The 22,908-nt window shown below is 42.9% G+C and overlaps 1 protein-coding gene across 1 annotated transcript in view; it reads left to right on the top strand.

The window, feature by feature from the left end:
- The first annotated feature begins 3,521 nt into the window (after nucleotides 1–3,521).
- LOC147125281 (sestrin-3-like) overlaps nucleotides 3,522–22,908 on the top strand; it is a 66,689-nt gene continuing 47,302 nt past the window's right edge. Inside the window, exon 1 of the mRNA XM_086000536.1 lies at nucleotides 3,522–3,794. Coding sequence (XP_085856662.1) covers nucleotides 3,702–3,794 — 93 coding nt within the window. The 5' untranslated portion in view covers nucleotides 3,522–3,701. The remainder of the gene's footprint in view (nucleotides 3,795–22,908) is intronic.

Here is a 22,908-nt window from a genome sequence, read left to right as displayed (position 1 = left end):
CCAGAGGTAGTATGGGAGCTCCTCCCCACCCCCCCCCCCCCCCGCCCCCCCGCCCACCGCCCCACCACCCTGACACCCCCTTGATGTGGTAAGGCAGGCAGAAGATCTAAATACATTTACCATACAGAGAGGTTCGGTGGGGGGGGTGGCGGGGGAGACATGAAGGGTGGAAATTTGCAGGGCTATGGGGAAAGAGCAGGGGAGTGGGACTAATTGGACAGCTCTACCAAAGAGCCAGCACAGGCACAGTGAGTTGAATGGCCTCCTTCTGTGCTGTATCATTCTATTCTATAGTAATTTTCACCAAAGTAATTTTTTGGTGTTGCTAATTTTCTCAAGCCATTTGTTCATCCTTGTCTCATTTCCTGAGGTCATTGACTCCTTACTGAAGCGCAATTCCAAAAATGCTTGGTGCCCACCTTGCTGAAGTGACCATTCTTCATGGGCGATTCTTTTCAGTGAGTGTAGGCTGTTCAACAATGGAAAACATCACAGCTAACCCGATTCTATCCTAAACTAATACCCACACGGTGTCAGCCAGTGGCTCAGTGGTAGCACTCGCGCTTCTGAGTCATAAAGTTGTGGGTTCAACTCCCACTCTAAAGACCCGAGCACAAAAATCTAGGCTGACACTCCAGTGTAGTACTGAGGCAGCGCTGCACTGTCGGAGGTGCCGTCTTTTGGATGAGATGTTAAACCGAGGCCCCATCTGCCCTCTAAGGTGGACGTAAAAGATTCTATGGCACTATTTCAAAGAAGAGCAGGAGAGTTATCCCCGGTGTCCGAGACAATATTTATCCCTCAATCAACATCACTAAAAACAGATTATCTGGTCATTATCTCATTGCTGTTTGTGGGAAACATAGAAACATAGAAAAATAGGAGCAGGAATAGGCCATTCGGCCCATCGAGCCTGCTCCGTCATTCAATATGATCATGGCTGATCCTCTATCTCAATACCATATTCCCGCTCTCTCCCCATACCCCTTGATGCCTTTTGTGTCTAGAAATCTATCTATCTCCTTCTTAAATATATTCAGTGACTTGGCCTCCACAGCCTTCTGTGGTAGAGAATTCCACAGGTTCACCACCCTCTGAGTGAAGAAATTTCTCCTCATCTCAGTCCTAAATGTCCTACCCCATATCCTGAGACTGTGACCCCTTGTTCTAGACTCCCCCCCCCCCAGCTAGGGGAAACATCCTCTCTGCATCCAGTCTGTCTAGCCTTGTCAGAATTTTATATGTTTCCATGAGATCCCCTCTCATTCTTCTAAACTCTAGCGAATACAGGCCTAGTCAACCCAATCTCTCCTCATACGACAGTCCTGCCATCCCAGGAATCATTCTGGTGAACCTTTGCTGCACTCCCTCTATGGCAAGTATATCCTTTCTTAGGTGTGCTCCAGGTGTGGTCTCACCAAGGCCCTGTACAACTGTAGTAAGACATCCTTCCTCCTGTACTCAAATCCTCTTGCAATGAAGGCCAACATACCATTTTCCTTCCTAACTGCTTGCTGCACCTGCATGTTTGCTTTCAGTGACTGGTGTACAAGGACACCCAGGTCCCTTTGTACATCAACATTTTCCAATCTATCACCATTTAAATAATACTCTACCTTTCTGTTTTTCCTACCGAAGTGGATAACTTCACATTTATCCACGTTATACTGCATCTGCCATGTATTTGCCCACTCACTCAACTTTTCTAAATCACCTTGAAGCCTCTTTGCATCCTCCTCACAACTCACAATCCCACCTAGTTTCGTGTCATCAGCAAACTTGGAAATATTACATTTGGTTCCCTCATCCAAATCATTGATATACAGTATACTGTATTGTGAATAGCTGGGACCCAAGCACTGATCCCTACAGTACCCCACTAGTCACCGCCTGCCACCCTGAAAAAGACCCATTTATTCCTACTCTCTGTTACCTGTCTGTTAACCAATTTTCAATCCATGTCAGTATATTACACCCAATCCCATGTACTTTAATTTTGCACACTAACCTCTTATGTGGGACTTTCTCAAAGGCCTTCTGAAAATCCAAATACACCACATCCACTGGTTCTCCCTTATCTATTCTACTAGTTACATCCTCAAAAAAATTCCAGTAGGTTTGTCAAACACGATTTCCCTTTCATAAATTCATATTGACTTTGTCTAATCTCGTTGATATTTTCTAAGTGTCCTGTTATCACATCCTTTATAATAGACTCCAGCATTTTCCCTACTACTGATGTTAGGCTGTAGTTCCCTGTTTTCTCTCTCCCTCCTTTTTTAAATAATGGGGTTACATTTGCCACCCTCCAATCTGCAGGAACTGTTCCAGAATCTATAGAATTTTGGAAGATGACAACCAATGCATCCACTATTTCCATGGCTACCTCTTTTAGTACTCTGGGATGCAGATTATCAAGCTTTCAGTCCCATTAATTTCTCCAGCACTATTTTTTTTACTAATACTAATTTCCTTTAATTCCTCCTTCTCACTAGACCCTTGGTTCCCCAGCATTTCTGGGAAGTTATTTATGTTCTCTTCCGTGACAACAGAACTAAAGTATTTGTTTAATTGCTTAGACATTTCCTTGTTCCCCATTATAAATCCTCCCGTTTCTGACTGTAAGGGACCTACATTTGTCTTCACTAATCTTTTTCTTTTTACATACTTGTAGAAACTTTTACAATCTGCTTTTATGTTCCTTGCAAGTTTACTTTCATACTCTATTTTCCCCCTCTTACTCAATCTCTTGGTCCTTTTTTGCTGAACTCTAAACTGCTCCCAATCTTCAGGCTTGCTACTTTTTCTGGCAACTTTAGATGACTCCTCCTTCGATCTAATACTATCCTTAATTTCTTTTGTTAGCCATGGTTGGGCCGCTTTTCCTTTTGTGTTTTTGCGCCAGAAAGGAGCTTGCTGTGCGCAAATTGGCTGCCGTGTTTCCTACAACAGTGACTACACTTCAAAAAGTACTTTATTGGCTGTAAAACGCTTTGGGGCGTCCGGTTGTCGTGCAAGGTGCCATATAAATGCAAGTCTTTCTTTTTTTCTTTCACATACATGCACTTTATAACTCCTGGGGATCCTACACACACAATTATTTTTGCAACAATTCTTTGTTGCTTCACATGGTCACATCAGCAAAAAAAAGTAAGCTTTGCAAACTATATTTTGGAGTGGAAGCTGTCCTTTTCACAAGTTTCACATACTGAATAGAGCGGGGACAAAACTGCAAGAATTCCATTTTACGGTAAGTATTATTTTCCTCGATCTGATGCAACTTGATCGCAACCATAGAATCTGATGAAATTTCCATTGCTGATTGGGTGATCAGCCTCCAGCTGCTTACATTCTGATTGGCCAGCTCGCCCCCTTCCTCTTGGAGACAGAGGCGGGCTACTGATTGGCCAGAGGTGGCGCGGAGCGAGGCAAACGAACGGCTCCGATTGGTCAAGGGAGAGGGGCGGGGTTTGCAGCGAGGCCCCGCCCCCTCCCGGGCACGGGCTGAGCAGCGATTGGATGGAGGCCGATTGAGTGGCAGGTCGGTGCCTCCTTCCGAAGGAGGTTGTGTTCTGACTTGCACGGAGGAAAAGACCGGCTTTGCGGGACAAAGCCCCCAGCTCCAGTGAAGCAGACCAGAGAGGGGGGAAAAAAAGTGGAAGGAGAGAGGGAAAGCAAAAAAAAAGCTCAATGCAAAGAAAATGATCATCAGCATCAGTGAAGAAAACGACAGGAACCCAGAGAACATGGCAGCGGGGGAATATTTAAACCGCTGTCAGAGGATCTCCAGACAGGTAACCGTGCAAAAAAACAATATAGATATGAACAAAAGGAACAGGAGAGAGAAACAGCAGTAGCAGCTCCCTGTGCATTTAAACAACCTGATTTGTTTTAGATTGGGATAGTGACAGGCTGGCCACCAGCCACCCCTCACATCCTAATCTGATTTATTAGCACATTTTTTTTGATGTGTTCTTGCAAATCTTTCATTTGCACTATTGAGTCCGGCGACTTGGAAAAGAATGCATTGAAACTTGTTTTGTCCAGTTGCATTTGCGTTTTCTTTCTCCTCTTGCCCCCTTCCTAAGTTAAGATTTGTCTTCCTCGTAATGCAGTGTTCCTTATTACCTACCTCCCCTTTTTTATTTTTCGTCTTTCGGGATTTCAATCACAAAGATACAATGAAAAAAAAATTAAGGTGCATTTTTATGCATTTTCCTACTAAAATCGATCTCTCTATTGAATTGTGAAATGAATGTTTGGTTCAGTAAGGTTGCAAACTTTGCAAAAATTATTTTTTTCGAAAAGGTATTGTAACTGTTCCCCCCCACCCCCCCCCCCTTCACCTCCCCCAGTCGGCATTAATTGTGTATAAATGTGCAGAATCTTTCCCATTAAGTGCAAATCACTTTCCTCGATTGCATTTTGCATTACGTTGGCCAATTAAAGTGTGATTGCAAAATGTAAAAATAGTCATTCTAAAATTATAGCACTGCAAATTCCACCGCATCGAAGTGTTAACTAACTGCTCGAGATAGCAAACATGTCTTATGTGTTGCTTATTTTAAATATTCCAATTCCATTTGGTTCGGGAGTATGAATCCCCCCACCCCCCATGCTGTAATGCGGCGATCCTATATGAATCGACTAAAATGCAATCTGTTTGCATCATCTTTCCCTTTTTTCCTTTCCTCCTTTTCTTTGCAATTTTTTTTTGTCTCGCTGTAAAGAAAGCATTTGGCCAACGTCGATGCCAATCAAAGTTGTTTTTCTCTTTCAGCCGTGCCGGCAGTGTGTGTTCTGCCAGGGCAGAGGGCGCTGTGGTCGAGGTCTGCTTGTTTACATCATTGCTGGATTTAGTCCAGTCTCCTTTGTGAGTTCATTTAAAGCTGCAGACCCCCCCTTTTTCAACCTGCCAAATTCTGCAGTTCAGAGTCACCCACTGACAAAATGCTTGTGTATTCAGATTGATTTGCAAAGATAGACAAATAGATTTATTGTTGCAGTACAATGGCATTTTTTTTTGTTGAAAAAGGAAAAATTCCTGGAATGAGATTTAGGCTGCTGAGAAGTGACATCAGTGAGACAAAGCCTTATTTTTTTTGTACATTTAAATTTCTATGATCAGACCAGGGAGAAAAAAAAAGCATGCGTCAGTTTAACATATACCATTCATTAGTGTGTGTGGTTTTCTTTGTCAAGGTTCCTTTCCTTTCTGCAGTTGCTAATGCAACTGTCTTGTCACCTTATTCCTGTCCTCTTATTCATTTTCTCATCCTTTGTGCACTCACTGTGATTTCTCTCTCGACAGTTTTTCTTGCAAGCTTGTCACAAATGGAATCCAGGGTTTAAAAAATATATTGGACTGTTTCCTTATTGAACTGCACCACCCCGACATTTAGTATTGAATCCATTATTTTTTTTCAGTTACTGCTTCTGTGTTTTAATTAAAGGCTTGGTGCAGAATTGTTATGAAGTGGGGCTGGAACAAAGCTCTGGTGAAGTGCTGAAGCCTCACTGCCTGTTTACTAGGTCATGCTGATTAAGATTACCACCAGTCCCGTTTTGAACTGGGCAGTCCAGTTTTTTGAGCTGACTGATCCAATTTCTAAAATGGAAACGGGATGCCTAAAAATATGTTTCTTAAAAACAACAATTTTCCCCACTTATTTCTGTGTCCTCGGACTTGAGAGCATTAATTATTAAGATCATTAAAGTTTTCAATGAACTTTGATCATAGCAAAATATCTAGCCACCCACTATCCTACATCTTGTCCAGTTTTGGACTGCACGGAAAGTCATAATCGTAACAGTGCTTCAGGATTCTAGGTTTTGACCATCTAAAAGGACAAAAGCACCTATGGGGAGACAAAACTCGGTAAGGATGTATGGACGATAGTTTCAGACCTGGAGCCCACTGCACTAAGCTTGGGGTTTGAACAGTCCTGGTGCTGCTTGAAAGTCACCAGGTGCGGTTGAAAAGAAGGTGGCAGAATCGTTGTCTTAGATACTGTGGAGTGAATGCCATCATTAATGGAAACAGCTTATGTACTCCTCGGCTGTAAACAGAATTGCACCACTATTGCTCTTTTACTGTCCCCTTAGACCACTATCACCATTCCCCTCCCTTTTCTATGTTTCCCCACTGACCCACGCTAGTAATGCATCATTTAAGAAACAAATTCAATGCCCAGTTTTCTCCTGAAGGTGCTGACTCATGCTGCTCTGTGGTGCTATGGGCTCCCGAACCTTCTGGTGCCTCATGCAAATGAGTATTCTTGATGTGTGAGTTTAGACATTAAGCGCTGGCAGGCTTTTTAAAACCGTGGATGACATCACAACCAATCCAGTCCTCGCACAGCATTCACATATGTAAATGTTACTGCAAGGCCACCAAATGGCAATCAGGAGCATGAAATCTAGCTAACTTTTCACTGTGCCCAGCTCAAATGCACTCAAACCAATTGTAATGCCCTTATTGCCACCCCAGTTGAGATCATCAAACTCAGCACAAAAATGGAATCAAATCTTGGGCCTAATATATCCACGTGGCTCAGCTCTACAGTAAGCGGTGCATTTATCAACTGAGCTATTGGGGAAGGTTTTGGTTTCAACATCATCACGATTGTAGTCCTGACCTGAGGGATTCTTGTCATCCCACTCTTTTGTGCTGATCAAGGCTATGCTTGTCATGTGTTCATTGCTGTTCTCAACGAATAAGAACCCCAAATCCAATATTTCAATTACACATTCATTATTTATATAGTGAGAATATTGTCTACTGTGGTGATGTAGCTTTTCTAAAAATCTTGGGTGGAATCTGCTTGTCTGCTGGTGCTAAGCCTGCCGTGGCAGTAAGTACGTACTAATCAAATATGGCTATCACCAAACTGTTATCATGGGGGTGATCACATTAATTAATAATGATTACCATTTATGATCAAGGGATTACCATTTATGATCAAGGCAAAACATTAGGAATGTTCAAAGTGAGGCTGGATGCTGTAATCGGAGATTTAGGGTATGAGAGAGACGAGCGTTGATGAGCTGAATGGACAACTCTCGTCCTTGACTTTTCTTGCACTCTTAATGTAAGAAATGCATTGGACAGTTAATATGATTTAAACAGCTTAACAACTAGGAGTGACCCACCAACGAGAGTAATTTGATCCCCACCAGAAGTAAATGTAGGAAAGCACTGAGGAAAAGCAGACGCACAAGCCATGTTTTGCGGAGAAGAAGCTTCATATTTTTAACAATTTATTATTGGAACGAAAAAAAGGAAACGATGGACTCTTTAAAAAACAGTTTACCCAGCCAGAGCTGAAGTAGGTCAAATCTAATGAATAAATATTAGGAGGTATAAAGAGGAATACAGATAGCCATCTCAATGACCTTCAAAGCAGGCCCTTAATAAAGGTTTATGAAAAATGGTGGAGATATGTCACAGGTTTGTGAGAGGGGTTGGGAAGAACTGATTACTGGTGGAAAAAATGAAGCAGTTTTCAACGTGATGAGCAAGGAAGACAGCAAGTCCAATACGGCTTCCATTTCTGGTAAGTTTTCTTGACAAATTATTACACCATGTAATTCACTGTTCCAAACTTTCAACCACATATAACATAGGTTATCATGATATGGATAACAGTAGGATAGGATGTAAACGTATTTATAATGGTGATTGTCAGCATTCGTCTTCATTTCACAAAATTTGGTCATCAAAATTAGTTTGATATCTTGCGTAGTTTTTGTTTTTTCAAAAATAACCCTCAAATCACACACAATCAAAATCATATATTCATAAGTCATGCGTTCATATCTACACAGATCATCCACATTCCCGAACTCATCCACTACTGAAACTTCATAAGAAAATACTATCATCAGGCAAAAGGAAAAATTGAAAGAGAGGATGGACACTACTGCCATTTAACCTCCTCACCGTCCAAGGAGCCAGGAAAAGACAATGCTGGGACATTGTAAGCTTAGTTACAGGATCCTCTACCCAGCCACCTCACCAAAGGATGGGGTCTTCTCTTGGGCACCTTGGAAACGTGAAGGGACACATCAGCCATGGGGGTCAGGAGTTCTCCCGTTCAATTTCAGCCACCCACCCACATCTTGTGACAGTGAGGGGCAAGGAGCACCCCAAAGCCTGAGAGCACTGTGAATGTTTTGAATGTTGTGTAGACCTTATGCTGACTGCATAGCAACATTACATAATTGTATCACATTATGCAAATTGGCAAGGGCACGGCTAGCTGAACCAGCTTGGCTTTGGTCGGTCTGTTGACTGCATTAGGCTCCCATCAGGCGTGCTACTGAGTCTAGCTCAGGACTGTCACCATTCAGAGACCCTTGCAGTCCTCTGATGGTCAGCATGGCTGGATTGTTGGGGAAATTTGGATGCTGTGGAGTTCATCTCCCCGTAGACAAACTTTGTAGTGATGTCTCTCCTCCCACTGTTGTACATCAAGTAGTTTACAACAATGATCATCCGTAATATAGTTGACCACCAACTTTCTGATGTTACTTATGGAAAAGTATCAATTATAGCTTATTTACTTTTTTCATTGAAGTCATTAAATAAAATAATTTTTGTCGTTGATATGTTTAGGCCTACTTAATACAGGAAAACTGGTTACTATATCAAAACAAACTGGAAATTCGCTGTCAGGATGAAGGGCAGAAAACAAATACTCTAGGGACTATCCTTCAGTTATAAAATCTGTTAGAAAAGACTTAATTATACCTTTTCCATCTCCCCCAAAGGCATAGTGAATAAATGATTCACTAGGTGTAGTTATTAGTGACACAGACCAGGAAGGTCTCGGGACAAGTTCCTGGTCTGTGCTGATAAGCAAGGAAATCATCCTCCGCACCGCAAGGTAGGAGAGGAAAATGGGGAGTTTCCCAGCCATTCAGTGACGTCTGCTGGAAAGTGTGACTGCAACGTCCTCCATGCTCCAACAGCCTGCCAACGCTGAGTCTAAACTCAAAGGTGAAGAATGGCCAATTGGGTGAGGTCCAAGATGGCTACCAGTGCCTGTGGTATCGTACTCCAGCAAGAGGTTAGCACCTCCAGGAGAGAAGGAGGAGGAGCAGATGATGGGGAGGAATCTTTCTCCAGCAAGGATATGCTTGTATTGCTGCATATCAAAAAAGGAGCTCGTACAAGATCCTTGTTGGGTTAATTATCTCTGCATCCTTTTTGGTGGCTGATTTTGAGGAGAGTCTGTACTGACGCCTCCCTTGCTCCTTGATGCTGGTGCTAAAATGCAAGTTAAATGGGGACAGTTATCCAGCCGGCACTGAGTCTGCATCCGGAGTGGGAAGAATGTCCGTTTTGGCGATAGCAACCCAGCTGGATGGTGATTGGCTGGATCTGTCATCCAAGTGGATAAGGGGATCTGCTAATCGGGCTTGACATTTGGGGGTCGCCACAAAATCTTTTTCTGTTTCCTGAAACCCTCTCCCACCCCAGTCACATTCCCCATTTGAAAAATAATCTGTTATCCTGTGTCTTGCAGTTTTAGTTTCTGGAGTGCTCTGACAAATGTATTTTGTCTTTGTCTTGGTTCCTCATTTCCTTAATGTGCATGGAAGCTGGATTACTGGGACAGCTAGTTTACATGATTGGCTATATACAGTGCACTTTCCATTTGTCATATTTCGTTAAGCCAATTTTACAATAATTATTGGAGCCTTTAGATATATTATCCTACCTTCAGATATCTTCTACTATAGCATCATAGTTTTTTAGTGAATCTGAAACAGTCCATAAATCCTAGCAGTTTTGTATGTAGTAGAACGTATCACAGCAATTTATCTAATGTTGGTCTAACTGTGGGAGATACTAAACATAAATGCTGCCTGACCTGCTATTTCCAGTATTTTTCTGTTTTTGTTCCATTTCAGATGTGCTGTTTAGCGCATGGAAAAAAAATTGCAGAAAATGGCAGTTTGCCTTATCTTCAGTAAAATCTACTGCTTAATCGCTGACTTAGCCGCTATGCAGGAATCTGTTCTAATTGCTTAATTCAGTGCATAAATGCAAACTTGCTCTAAGTACACCAAAATAAGTGTGTTGAGACTTATAGCGGATTGTTGCACTGTTAGGATTCTGAAACCGTCCATTTGATCCATGTGCCCAATTCTCAGGCATCCATTATTATTGGAAATAATTTGGTGCAGTAACAGTTTCCTGCTTCTAGATGTCTTTAGCATGTTTTGTAAATACTGACTATTATTGCTGGCCCTGAAATTCCTCTTGGGGGAGGGTGTTGGCTAATCTCCCGCCTTACCTCTGCCGACATACTAGCGGAGCCCAATTGGCAGAGACCCGCAATTGTAAAGAACAGCCACTGCACCGCCATCTTCTCAGGACAACTAGGGATGCAGTCATGCCAACCTCACTCACATCCTGAAAACAAATATAAAAGAAGGCCCCAGATTTTCTCGGGTCATGATCCTGGCGGAGTTAGTGGGAGGGCATCTCATTTGCACAGGGCAGGTGGACACAAGTGCTACTTTGGCTGGTATTCTGGCTCTCACCTGGAAGCTCCAGTGCCTGGCTGCAGGCTGGGAAGTTGACCAGGCCCTTTAACCTTGGCACTGGTATAATCAGCCAGCTGGCTGTTTTTTAAAAGAAAAATATTCTTCAGGGATCCAGACTGCTTGCACCAAGTTCCCAGGAGTTTCCCTCGTGCCTTGACATCTGCATCCTTATGGGGCAATTGACAGGCCAGGGCAGTGATTCACTAAGCCAGGGGTTTCCAGTGTTACCCACTACACCCAGTAAGGTGAGGCCTCCTCAAGGGCACATGTAAGCTCCACTGGTTCCTGAATGACATTAGTGACATTGTCATGTTTTTTAATAGCATTTCCCACTAACCAGATTTATTAAATTTACTTTCACAACTTGTCATTGGATTGTAGGATTTGAACTCGCAACCTCTAGATTGTCAGCCTAGTACCATAACCACTACACTCTCATTACTAATGACATGATCTTTGTTTTATCCAATTGCTATGTCAGTTAACCACTTGACAGTTGGACAAAAAGCAATGTTTTCATGAGCTTTGCAAGTACAGGGGAGTAATTGAAACAATGGTTTAATTTGTACTCCAATGCATCCTTACTGTTTATATATCTGGAGGAATGGAATTGGTGGTTTTGGGTATGGGTGTAGACCGAGATGATCAAGTGCTTAGAGCTCCAGGTCTCCTAGGCAGGGGTTACTTAATACTGTCCCATATTTTGCAGGTTGTCATTTTGCAACAATATGCCATTAACTAAAAGAATCAAGGAGGCCGCTGTGTCTTTCATACATAATATGTGAACAAATGTGCATCTCCATTCACTATCTGTGTGCATCTACCAATCTGCTTACTAGAGTATGGACTATTTTTTGAGGTAGATACTTTAAGTAAACCTTTACAAATGCAATGTGAACAACCTTGAATCATTGCGTATTATGTATCATAAGAGCTAAAGCAGAGCACATGAAATAGAAGTTGGATAAAATGAAAACTGAAATAATTACCTATGTTATCCTGTTCAGTGTTCAGTGTTTTGCAACACATTACGATGACCACTTTGACCACACTTTCTTGGATCTGCAGCTCAAGCGTTGAACATTGTATTTAGCACAAGTGCATCTCTTCAGATATTTGCGCTTTTTGAATATCTAGTAACAAGATTATTATAGAAAACATAGAAACATAGCAGATAGGAGCAGGAGTAGGCCATTCGGCCCCTCGAGCCTGCTCTGCCATTCAATGAGATTATGGCTTATCATCCAAACTCTGTACACTGTCCCTGCCTTCTCCCCATATTCCTTGATCCCTTTAGCCTCAAGAAATATATCTAACTCCTTCTTATATCCTTTGGCTTTGATGGTTTGCCGTTGACTACTTGACTTTCAAAGGATGTTGCTTTTGGGATAATCTGGTACAGGTTCATGGCTGTACAGTATTTCTGTCTGAATCTGATGGAGACTTTGAAGAGCATTTTAACAAAAGGCATCTTTCATTGGTGGCAGGCATCTGAGATCCACTATTGTGATTTTAGACAAATGTGCTTGAAAATCATTACGGTTGCCCTCAAACTCTGGCCTGCCTTGCATCCGTCAAATAAATATCTTGCAGCTGTGATAACCTGTTCCTTCTGTTGAGGGTTTCACCAGGTTCCCCCATATTGGGCAATAAGAAACAGTTTGGTGGAAATGTCAAGTGCCAGTTTCACAGAATGCTTCTTGCCTCATTTGAACAAATAACTAACAATTCACAACCATTTAAGATGTATCCAGTGAAAAGAACAGAAGTGATAAGAGAAGGATGGGGATTGCCTAACTTCGCTAACATCTGGGTAGGAATGAATCACTAGTTTGTAAGAGTTGTGGGTGCAAACATTTAACACTTACTTTAGCAGATGCACATCGGAGTGATATCTGTTGGTTTGTGCGATGACTCTTGACACGTAAGCTTTTGAATGCAATATTAGAAAGGTTCCTATGCTTGCTTCCTCGTGTTCTTGACACAACAGGGCTTTAAACTAAATAGTGGGGGGATGGGGGAGGGTTCAGGTGAAGGGAAATTTAGAAAGTCAAAGAGAAAGGAGAAGGCAATAGTGCAGGGTCGCGATAGGGGTAATGATAACCAGAGTGTGACAGGAAGAGACAGAGCGTACAAACATATGAGTGCACCAGCAAATAGTCAGAGTCGGGAAAAATGGTAAAAAGACAAAATTAAAGGCTCTTTATCTGAATGCATGCAGCATTCATAACAAGATAGATGAGTTGACGGCACAAATAGAAATAAATGGGTATGATCTGATAGCCATTACAGAAACGTGGTTGTAAGGTGACCAAGTCTGGGAACTGAATATTCAGGGGTATTTGACATTTCAGAAGGATATGCAGAAAGGAAAAGGAGGTGGGGTAGCTCTGTCAATAAAGGATGAGATCAGTGCAGTGGTGAGAAATGATATTGGCTCAGCAGATCAAGATGTAGAATCAGTTTGGGTGGAGATAAGAAATAGTAAGGGAAAGAAGTCACTGGTGGGAGTAGTCTATAGGCCCTCTAACAGTAGCTACACTGTAGGACAGTATAAATCAAGAAATAATGGGGGCTTGTAAGAAAGGTACTGCAATAATCATGGGTGATTTTAATTTTCATATAGATTGGACAAATCAAATTGGCAAGGGTAGCCTTGAGGATGAGTTCATAGAATGTATTTGGAATGGTTTCTTAGAACAATACATTGTGGAACCAACCAGGGAGAAGGCTATTTTAGATCTGGTAATGTGTAGTGTAATGGTTAAGGATGGTATCAAATTGAAAGAAAAGGCAGACAATGTTCCGAAGATTAGTGGTAGGCCAGAGGATTGGAAAATTTTTAGAAACCAGCAAAGGATGACTAAAAAAATAATAAAGAGGGAGAAGATAGATTATGAAAGTAAATTAGCAAAAAATATAAAAACAGACAGTAAGAGCTTCTACAGGTATATAAAAAGGAAGAGAGTAGCTAAAGTAAATGTTGGTCCCTTAGCGGATGAGACTGGGGAATTAATAATGGGAAACAGGGAAATGGTAGAGACTGTGAACAAATATTTTGTATCGGTCTTCATGGTAGAAGACACTAAAAGCATCCAAATAATAATTAACAATCAAGGGGCAAAAGGGAGGGAGGAACTTAAAACAATGACTATCACTGGAGAAAAAGTACAAGGCAAACTAATGGAACTAAAGGTTGACAAGTCCCCTGGACCTGATGGCCTACGTCCTAGTGGCTGCAGAGATCGTGGATGCGTTAGTTGTAATCTACCAAAATTCCCTGGATACTGGAGAGGTCCCTGCGGATTGGAAAACCGAAAATGTAACGCCCCTATTCAAGAAAGGAGGGAGGCAGAAAGCAGGACATTATAGGCCAGTTAGCCGAACATCTGTCATTGGCAAAATGCTCGAATCCATTATTAAGGAAGTAATAGCAGGACATTTAGAAAATCATAATACAATCAAGCAGAGGTAGCATGGTTTTATGAAAGGGAAATCATGTTTGACAAATTTACTAGAGTTCTTTGAGGATGTAACGAGCAGGTGGATAAAGGGGAACCAGTAGATGTAGTGTATTTGGATTTCTGGAAGGCATTCGATAAGGTGCTACATAAAAGGTTATTGCACAAAATAAGAGCTCACAGGGTTGGGGGTAATATATTAGCATGGATAGAGGATTGGCTAACTAACAGAAAACAAAGAGTTGGGATAAATGGGTCATTTTTAGGTTGGCAAACTGTAACTAGTGGGGTGCCACAGGGATCAGTGCTGGGGCCTCAACTACTTACAATCTATCTTGATGACTTGGATTAAGGGACTGTCAGGAAGAATAGAAAAGCAAAATATTATTTAAATGGAAAGAGACTACAGAATGCTGCGGTACAGAGGGATCTGGGTGTCCTTGTACAAACAATTAGCATGCAGGTACAGCAAGTAATTAGGTTGGCCTTTATTGCAAGGGGGATGGAGTATAAAAGCAGGGAAGTCTTGCTACAACTGTACAGGGCGCTGGTGAGACCACACCTGGAGTACGGTGTACAGTTTTGGTCTCCTTATTTAAGGAGGGATATACTTGCATTGGAGGCAGTTCAGAGAAGATTCACAAGGTTGATTCCTGAGATGAAGGGGTTGTCTTATGAAGAAAGGTTGAGCAGGTTGGGCCTATACTCATTGGAGTTTAGAAGAATGAGAGGTGATCTTATTGAAACATACAAGATTCTGAGGGGGATTGACAGGATAGATGCAGGGAGGATGTTTCCCCTTGTGGGGGAATCTATAACTAGGGGGCATCGTTTCAGGATAAGGGGCCGCCCATTTAAAACGGAGATGAGGAGGAATTTCTTCTCTGAGGGTCGTGAATCTTTGGAATTCTCTATCCCAGAGAGCTGTGGAGGCGGAGTCAGTGAATATATTCAAGGCGGAGATAGACAGATATTTGAGATACAGTGGCATAGAGGGTTATGGGGAGCGGGCGGGAAAGTGGAGTTGAGGCCAAGATCAGATCAGCCATGATCTTATTGATTAGCGGGGCAGGCTCGAGAGGCCGAATGGCCGACTCCTGCTCCTATTTATTATGTTCTTATGTTAACGGTTCTGGTGACTTTCTGATACAGAAGACATCTAGGGTTTGATTTCCTTGTGGGGGTGGGGGGCTTTCTGTTGGCAAGCATGGGGTTGAGGAACTGAATAGGTGATGGGCTTCATGGATGAGATAAGTGAGCTGAGTCTGAGGGGGCGCCTGCAAAAAGAAGTGGGTGGGTCATTAAACATGCAGAGTGGGCTCCTGACAGCATCTTTGCTGTACCGAGAGATTGTGCGAGGGAGTAAAATTGGACAGTGCCAGAAGGAGCCATCATTAAAGAGGGCAGAAGCACCCTGAAGAATTTTTAAAAAATTAAAAGGCTCTCCAAGAGCTGTGGAATCATTGGGTGCAGATATGGGGGCAGAAAAGAGGAGGAGGAAGCCACTACCAGGTCCTCTCCCTCCCAACAGGGCCACCAGTAGGATTCCTGCCACTGCCCTGGTACTTGGGCTCGGTACCTCAGTGTGAATGCAGGGAAATAATTCCGGTTTCCCTGGTCCCCACCAGCCCGCTGTCATTTATATGCAACGGAGCTGAGTTCCTTGCTGCAAGGAAGAAAATGATCAGGGGTATAGATCTGGCATCAAGCCTCCCCAGTTCGTTTTCCTTCCTACTCTGCTGCGATACTGCCTAGGATGTACACCAGTTGTGACCGTGTGAGCAGAGGGAAAGACACTGGCAGCAATCTAGTGCCTGTAATGAGTCGGTTAAAGTGGGATCGGGAGAGAGTAGTGCCTACAGGGAAGAGATATTTGGAGGAGAATGACGTAGTCCTCTGTATCGAAGGCAGCAGAATGGATAAAGAAAGATAGGAAGCCGTAGTTATAGATGTACATGAGGTCACATGTGACTAGGTGGATTTGGCTTAGAAAGATTTAAATAAGGAGTGGTGAGAGACGTGGGAGCATTGCTGCTATGCAACAGCACATTGCAGGAATTTGGATAAAAAGGGAAGGTTTGAGATAAGGCTATAGTTGGAGAGAGTAAAATAGTTTAAGATGAGGAAGGGAGTGATGACAGCAATTTTGAAGGAATGAGGTTGGTGTTGGATGAGAGAAAGATAGTGTTAGCAAGTATGGGGTGAGGAATTGAGCAGGTGGTGGGCTTCATGGAAGAGCTAAGTGAGCTGAGTCACATGGGATGGGGGCACCTGCAAAAATTGGGCAGGGTGCGGGCATGCTTAGGAGGTGAGCAGATGTGCAGGAGAATAGATATAAAGTGCTTGGAGAGACCATGGAGGTGTCAAGACCATGTGTGATGGTGAGATTGGGGAGTGGCTGTGAATGTGGGTGGGGAAGTTGATGTGGAGGGTGAAATTGAGGAAGGTAAGCAAGGCAACAAAGTCAGTGGGGGAAGGGAAGGGTGAATCCAAGTGAAGATTGAAACCACCAAGAATGAGGAATCAATCAGTACAAAGGTTGTTGGGCAAGAGAGGACAATTTCAGTAAAGGGTGGTGACGGGAGGCCCAGTGGAAGGTAATGGATGAGGAGAATCTTGAAGGGGATATGGGATGGGTAGTAGATGATGAGGTGTTGAAACGTCTAGAACATCAAAACGGCTGGCATATCACAGCGGTTCATTATAGGTCGTTCCATCTCGCTGTAAACAGATGTCTGTTGATGAGGAAACTGACATTTTGGATAGCAGCTGCTGGAAAGCAGCACCAGGATGCGGGTTGGGAGAAAACGATCATATACTCATGGCTCAGTGCATGATTGGGCTGCAGAAAAGGATGCAGCTGCTTCTGAACCTTCACCCCTCCTAATGGGTGGAAACAACAAGGTATAGTGCTTTGTCTTTGCTGTGGTCAGGAGGATAGTGGCAATACATACATTCACATAATTTATAGTGAATTGCTCAGCATGTCATTTAACAAGAGTTGCTTTTACATGTTGGTCACCTATTTAAAAAAAAAAAAACTCAAATACAATGCTAGTCAGTTGTCTAATGGTCAACCAATGACCGTCCTCCAGTGGGGGGAGGTGGCGAGATTAACGGGGTCCAGTTGATTCTAAGATGACACGCTTAACAATGGGAAATAGGAACCAAGATGATCTCTGTGGCAGACTTGGTCATCTAATATCTGTGGCAGACTTGGTCACCTAATATCTGAGCCAAGAGGTCCACAGTACGCCAAGATGCCTTTAATGATTGACACCTAGCCTGGCACATTGACGGGACCTGGAGAGTTAACGATTCTGCTAAGTCATTGCCAGATAACCTGTAAGCCAAATGTCCTAATGAGTAGGGTAGTCCTAACTGGACAAGCACCATGAAGCTTACCAATTTTCTGTGCTAGTAAACTGTACAGCTTTAGCTAATTAAACCAGCAATATCCCTGCATTCACTTACGACCCAAAGCCATGGCTTCTGCCAACCTGCACCTGAGCGCTCTGTGCTTGGGTTAGTGGGGTGTTTCCCAATGGGGAGTGAGTGTCCATTCCATATCTGGCAAACAGGATCTACTTATGTAGGTCTCTCCCTCTCCAGTAGTTTGGTTTGGATAGTCTTGAGCGAGGTGATGGATTTCCACATGTCAAGACATCTGGAGGACAAGAAAAGAAACACCACAACTGGGAAAACTTAGTAAATCAACTGCAAAAAGAAAGATAAGAACAAGGCACGGTACAAGAAATAGGCCTCTTGGTCCATGAAGCCCATGCTGTTAAAAGACCATGTACAACCAACTATCATCGACTCTGTCCAGCCATTTAATCTCCTACAAAGGAAAGTTCTGTATAAATACAATGCAGAATAACACTTCACCGCTGTAGCACAAGCCTGAGATAACCTTGCTCGAATGTTTTTCTGTCTTGTAAAACATGTCATAGAAATTTACAGCACAGAAGGAGACCATTCGGCCCATCTTGTCCGTGCCGGCTGACAAAGAGCTATCCAGCCTAATCCCACTTTCCAGCACTTGGTCCGTAGCCTTGTAGGTTATGGCATTTCAAATGCGATGAGGGTCTCTGCCTCTACTACCCTTTCAGGCAGTGAGTTCCAGACCCCCACCACCCTCTGGGTGACAAAATTTCTCCTCAAATCCCCTCTAAACCTCCTACCAATTATTTTAATACTATGCCTCCTGGATATTGACCCTTCTGCTAAGGGAAATAGGTCCTTCCTATCCACTCTATCTAGGCCCCTCATATTTTTATACACCTCAATTAGGTCTCCCCTCAGCCTCCTCTGTTTCAAAGAAAACAACCCCAGCCTATCCAATCTTTCCTCATAGCTAAAATTCCCCAGCCCAGGCAACATCCTCGTAAATCTCCTCTGCACCCTCTCTAGTGCAATCACATCCTTCCTGTAATGTGGCGACCAGAACTGCACGCAGTATTCTAGCTGCGGCCTAACTAGTGTTTTATACAATTCAAGCATAACCTCCCTGCTCTTATATTCTATGCCTCGACTATTTAAGGCAAGTATCCCGTATGCCTTAACCACCTTATCTACTGGTCCTGCTACCTTCAGGAATCTGTGGGCATGCACTCCAAGGTCTCTATGTTCCTCTGCACTTCTCAGTGTCCTACCATTTATTGTGTATTCCCTTTCCTTGTTCGCCCTCCCCAAATGCATTACCTCACACTTCTCCAGATTGAATTCCATTTGCTACTGTTCTGCCCACCTGACCAGTCCATTGATATCTTCCTGCAGTCTGCAGCTTTCTTCTTCATTGTCAACCACACGGCCAATTTTTGTATCATCTGCAAACTTCTTAATCATACTTCCTACATTCAAGTCCAAATTATTGATATATAACACAAAAAGCAAAGGACCCAGTACTGAGCCCTGCGGAACCCCACTGGAAACAACCTTCCAGTCACAAAAACACCCTTCGACCATTACCCTTTGTTTCCTGCCTCTGAGCCAATTTTGGATCCTACTTGCCACTTTGCCTTGGATCCCATGGGCTTTTACTTTCGTGACCAGTCTGCCATGCAGGACCTTATCAAAAGCCTTGCTAAAATCCATATAGACTACATCAAATGCACTACCCGCATCGACCCTCCTTGTTAACTCCTCAAAAAATTCAATCAAGTTAGTCAGACATGACCTTCCCTTAACAAATCCATGTTGACTGCCCCTGATTAATCCGTGTCATTCTAAATGAAGATTTATCCTGTCCCTCAGAATTTTTTCCAATAATTTTCCCACCACCGAGGTTAGGCTGACTGGCCTGTAATTATTCGGTCTATCCCTTTCTCCCCTTTTAAACAATGATACCATGTTAGCAGTCCTCTGGCACCACACCTGTAGCCAGAGAGGATTGGAAAATGATGGTCAGGGCCTCTGCTATTTCCTCTCTTCTCTCTTAATAGTCTGGGATACATTTCATCCGGGTCTGGGGATCTATCCACTTTCAAAGATGCTGAACCCCTTAATAATTCCTCTTTCACTATGTTTATTTCATCTAATATTTCACACTCCTCCTCCCTGATCGCAATGTCTGCATCGTCCCTGTTTTTTGTGAAAACCGACGCAAAGTATTCATTAAGAACCATACCCATGTCTTCTGCTTCCACACACAGGTTACCTTTATGGTCCCTAATAGGCACTACCCTTACTTTAGTTATCCTCTTGCTCTTAATGTATTTATAAAATATCTTTGGGTTTCCTTGATTTTACTTGCCAATATTTTTTCATGCCCTCTCTTTGCTTTCCTAATTTCCTTTTTAATTTCACCCCTGCACTTTCTATACTCCTCTCGGCTTTCTGCAGTATTGAGTCCCTCGGTATCTGTCATGAGCTTCCCTTTTTTTCTTATCCTACCATGTATGCCCCTTGACATCCAGGGAGCCCTAGATTTGTTAGCCCCACCCTTTTTCTTTAAGGGAACATACATGCTCTGAACCCTCGCCAACTCCTCCTTGAATGCCTCCCACTGCTCTGACACGGATTTACCTTCAAGTTTCTGTCTCCAGTCCAATTTGGCTAAATCACCTCTCGGCTTAGTAACAGTACACCGTTTCCCTACATTACAACAGTGACTGCACTTCAAGAGTCATTCATTGGCTGCGAAACACTTTGGGTTGTCCTGAGGTTATGAATGGCGCTCTATAAATGCCAGTTCCTATGTTATCCTGTATGTAAGTCCCTGACCACCAGTGCTCTCTGTACAGTATATACTGAACACGAGTCTCCAAATTACTTCTCTCTCGGGTGCCCAAACAAACTTAACTCCACTGCTTGTGTCAGTGACGTACTGCTCGGCTGTTAGCTGTCTGTTTATTTCAAATCAGCTTTGAAAATAATTTAATTTTGGGGAAAAATCTCTGATTGAAAATGGCTAGAGTTAAGAATTTAATTGAAATACACATACATTGAAAACTTTTAGGAGTGTATTATACTATATATTTTACAAAATTTCAGTCTGAGCAACATTTGCGATCCACTCAGGCTTTGATTTTGTGGGTTTCTGCATTCTCTGAACTCTTCAACACATTCTTATCAATGTTGTCACGAGGGTTATTTAACATTTTGGTACCAGTACACCATAGAAAAAATTGCACTTATGGTGATAATGCTTTTAATATGTGACACTCTGAATTTATTACCTCAAAATGCTTCCAGCACCTTCACCAGTGGCAGACCTGTAACCATCAATAATTCATCCTGGTGTCCTGTGGCTCCAAACACACTTCAGACATAACCCAAGTTTGGGAGAACGGCAGCGGAGGAGAGAAATTACAGAGTTAACTGACGAGGGCTTTGAACTCTGGGCCTGTAAACCCATCCAGCGTAATATCGGGACACACTGGTATTTAGAAGGGCCGTGTAAGATTTCAGTCAGCAGATCACACTGAATATAGCATCTAAGTGAGTTGGCTGTGTCTGGTGTAATTCTTAAAACTAGCCATGTTTCTTCGAAGTCCTGTCGGTGATCTTGCATTTTAGATCAGCAACCAAGGGATGGGTTCATTACCCTCCGCCACGGCAGTGAAAAGTGTAAGTGCGCCACAAGTTTGTTTTTGAGCCATATTCCTTTCCCCAAGTTTACCTTCCGTTGGAACGAGTAAGAATAGAAAATGAGTAGATATATTAATCGCGGAAATGTTACTGGGAAAGAAATCTGAAAAGGTGGTGGAGAAAGTTCGTGAGTGGTGAAGAGAATCTGTCCTAAACTTGTGCTTTCTTCTGATGGCACCGTTTTGCTGCCAGCTAACTATTGTACGGGGAAATGTGGTGATAGAGAAAATGCCATGTAGCTAGCAATTCATGGCTCAATTTGGTTGAGTGCCCAGGGCATACCGACAGCAATGAGGACATGAGATGCAGATCAAACGTGTGACTACGCAGACTTTTGAATTTCTATTGTTGTAAATCTAGATTGTCTAAGAGAGTTTAATCTAGCTACAGAGCGAAGGAAGTTAGGCTACTTTGCAAATATAAGAACATGAAATAGCCATTCGTGTCAAAAGCCTATTGCTTCCACTTACCGTGTACAATATGCTCTGTGGTGGTCTCTGTCCAATCCATTTACTATCCTGAGGAAAGGCCATGCCAACTTTTTCCCTGTTCCTCCAGATACCTATCTAACCTTACACCCGATGTTATTCACCCATGGATAACATGTGCATAGCCCCTGCGGCTCAAGAACTATGATGTTCCATGTAGCATTTGATTATCTCTATCGGCACTTATCCTTGCAACCATCAATCCCCACTCCTAAACAAATATTTATTCAGCTCTTTTTCATGTTGTACTAATCAACATAGTATCAGCTGCTTTATCTGACAGCCTGTGCATTATCCATTACTCTGTGGGGAGAACAGACTTCTTCTTCTCTCGCTTTAGTTGAGGATTTTTAACTTTATGTTCGTACCTTTTAGTTCTGCACTCACAATTCAAGTTGGGTAACCTGCTTACATCTGCAATATCTACTCTGAGCAATATGGAACTTGGTTTAAATCATGTGTGGGGACTACGTGATATATCGCCATAGGGATGGCCTCAGTTGAACTTAAAGCTAGCAAGACTATCCCAGAATACCGTAATTAAAGTGGGGAAACCTGATTGCAGGACCTATATTGTTGTACTTATGGGAAGTTACCCAACTCAGATCCTGGAACAACCTATTCCAGAGTCACCATATTAGCTGCTAGGGAAAGAGGGAAAGTTTCCGCTGTATATTTGCTCCAGCACTATTTATCACACTGTTTTTATGGATCTTTTTCAGTTTTTCATTTATGCCTAAAATGTTACATCCGAATTTTCTGGCTAAGCCTTATTTCCCGCCCCCCCCCCCCCCAATTTTCTCCTTTCCTCTCCTGAAGGTGTCAACTTGTGCTACCCCTCCAAATGGCCACACCTTGTGTGAGTCTTAAGTATTAGGTGTTGGCAGACCATTCATTATTGGGGGTAACCCAGCTGAGCAGAATCCTGCCCTTGCCCCATGTCACTGGATACCAATCAAGAACTGGAATCCTGGTTGATTTACCATCCCACCACCCTGTCCAGGGGCGCTGAAACCAATTGTAGTGTCCCCACTGCTGTCCCAACTGAAATCAAGTAACGCAGCACAGGGGGAGCAAATCTGGGACTTTGCGGCCATTATCACTCCAGGCTGTGTACTTATCTACAAAGCCATCAGGAAGCCTGGCTTTAAATCCTTAAAGAAACTGCGTGGAAACATTTGTTTAGTACAAGAACGATTGAAGACACAAAGTGCCATCATCTCACATCAATGAGGCATTCATTTTAGCAGGATGGCAGTGCCCTCCAATAATCCAACAGCTACAAAGGGTCTCTGGAGTGAGGATTTTGT

The sequence above is a fragment of the Somniosus microcephalus genome, chromosome 1, assembly GCF_052327205.1.
Source record: "Somniosus microcephalus isolate GS21.2 chromosome 1, FLI_Smic_1.0, whole genome shotgun sequence".
NCBI lineage: Eukaryota > Metazoa > Chordata > Chondrichthyes > Squaliformes > Somniosidae > Somniosus > Somniosus microcephalus.
Note: the sequence above shows the minus strand (reverse complement) of the source record. Positions and strands in the feature narration are given on the sequence as shown.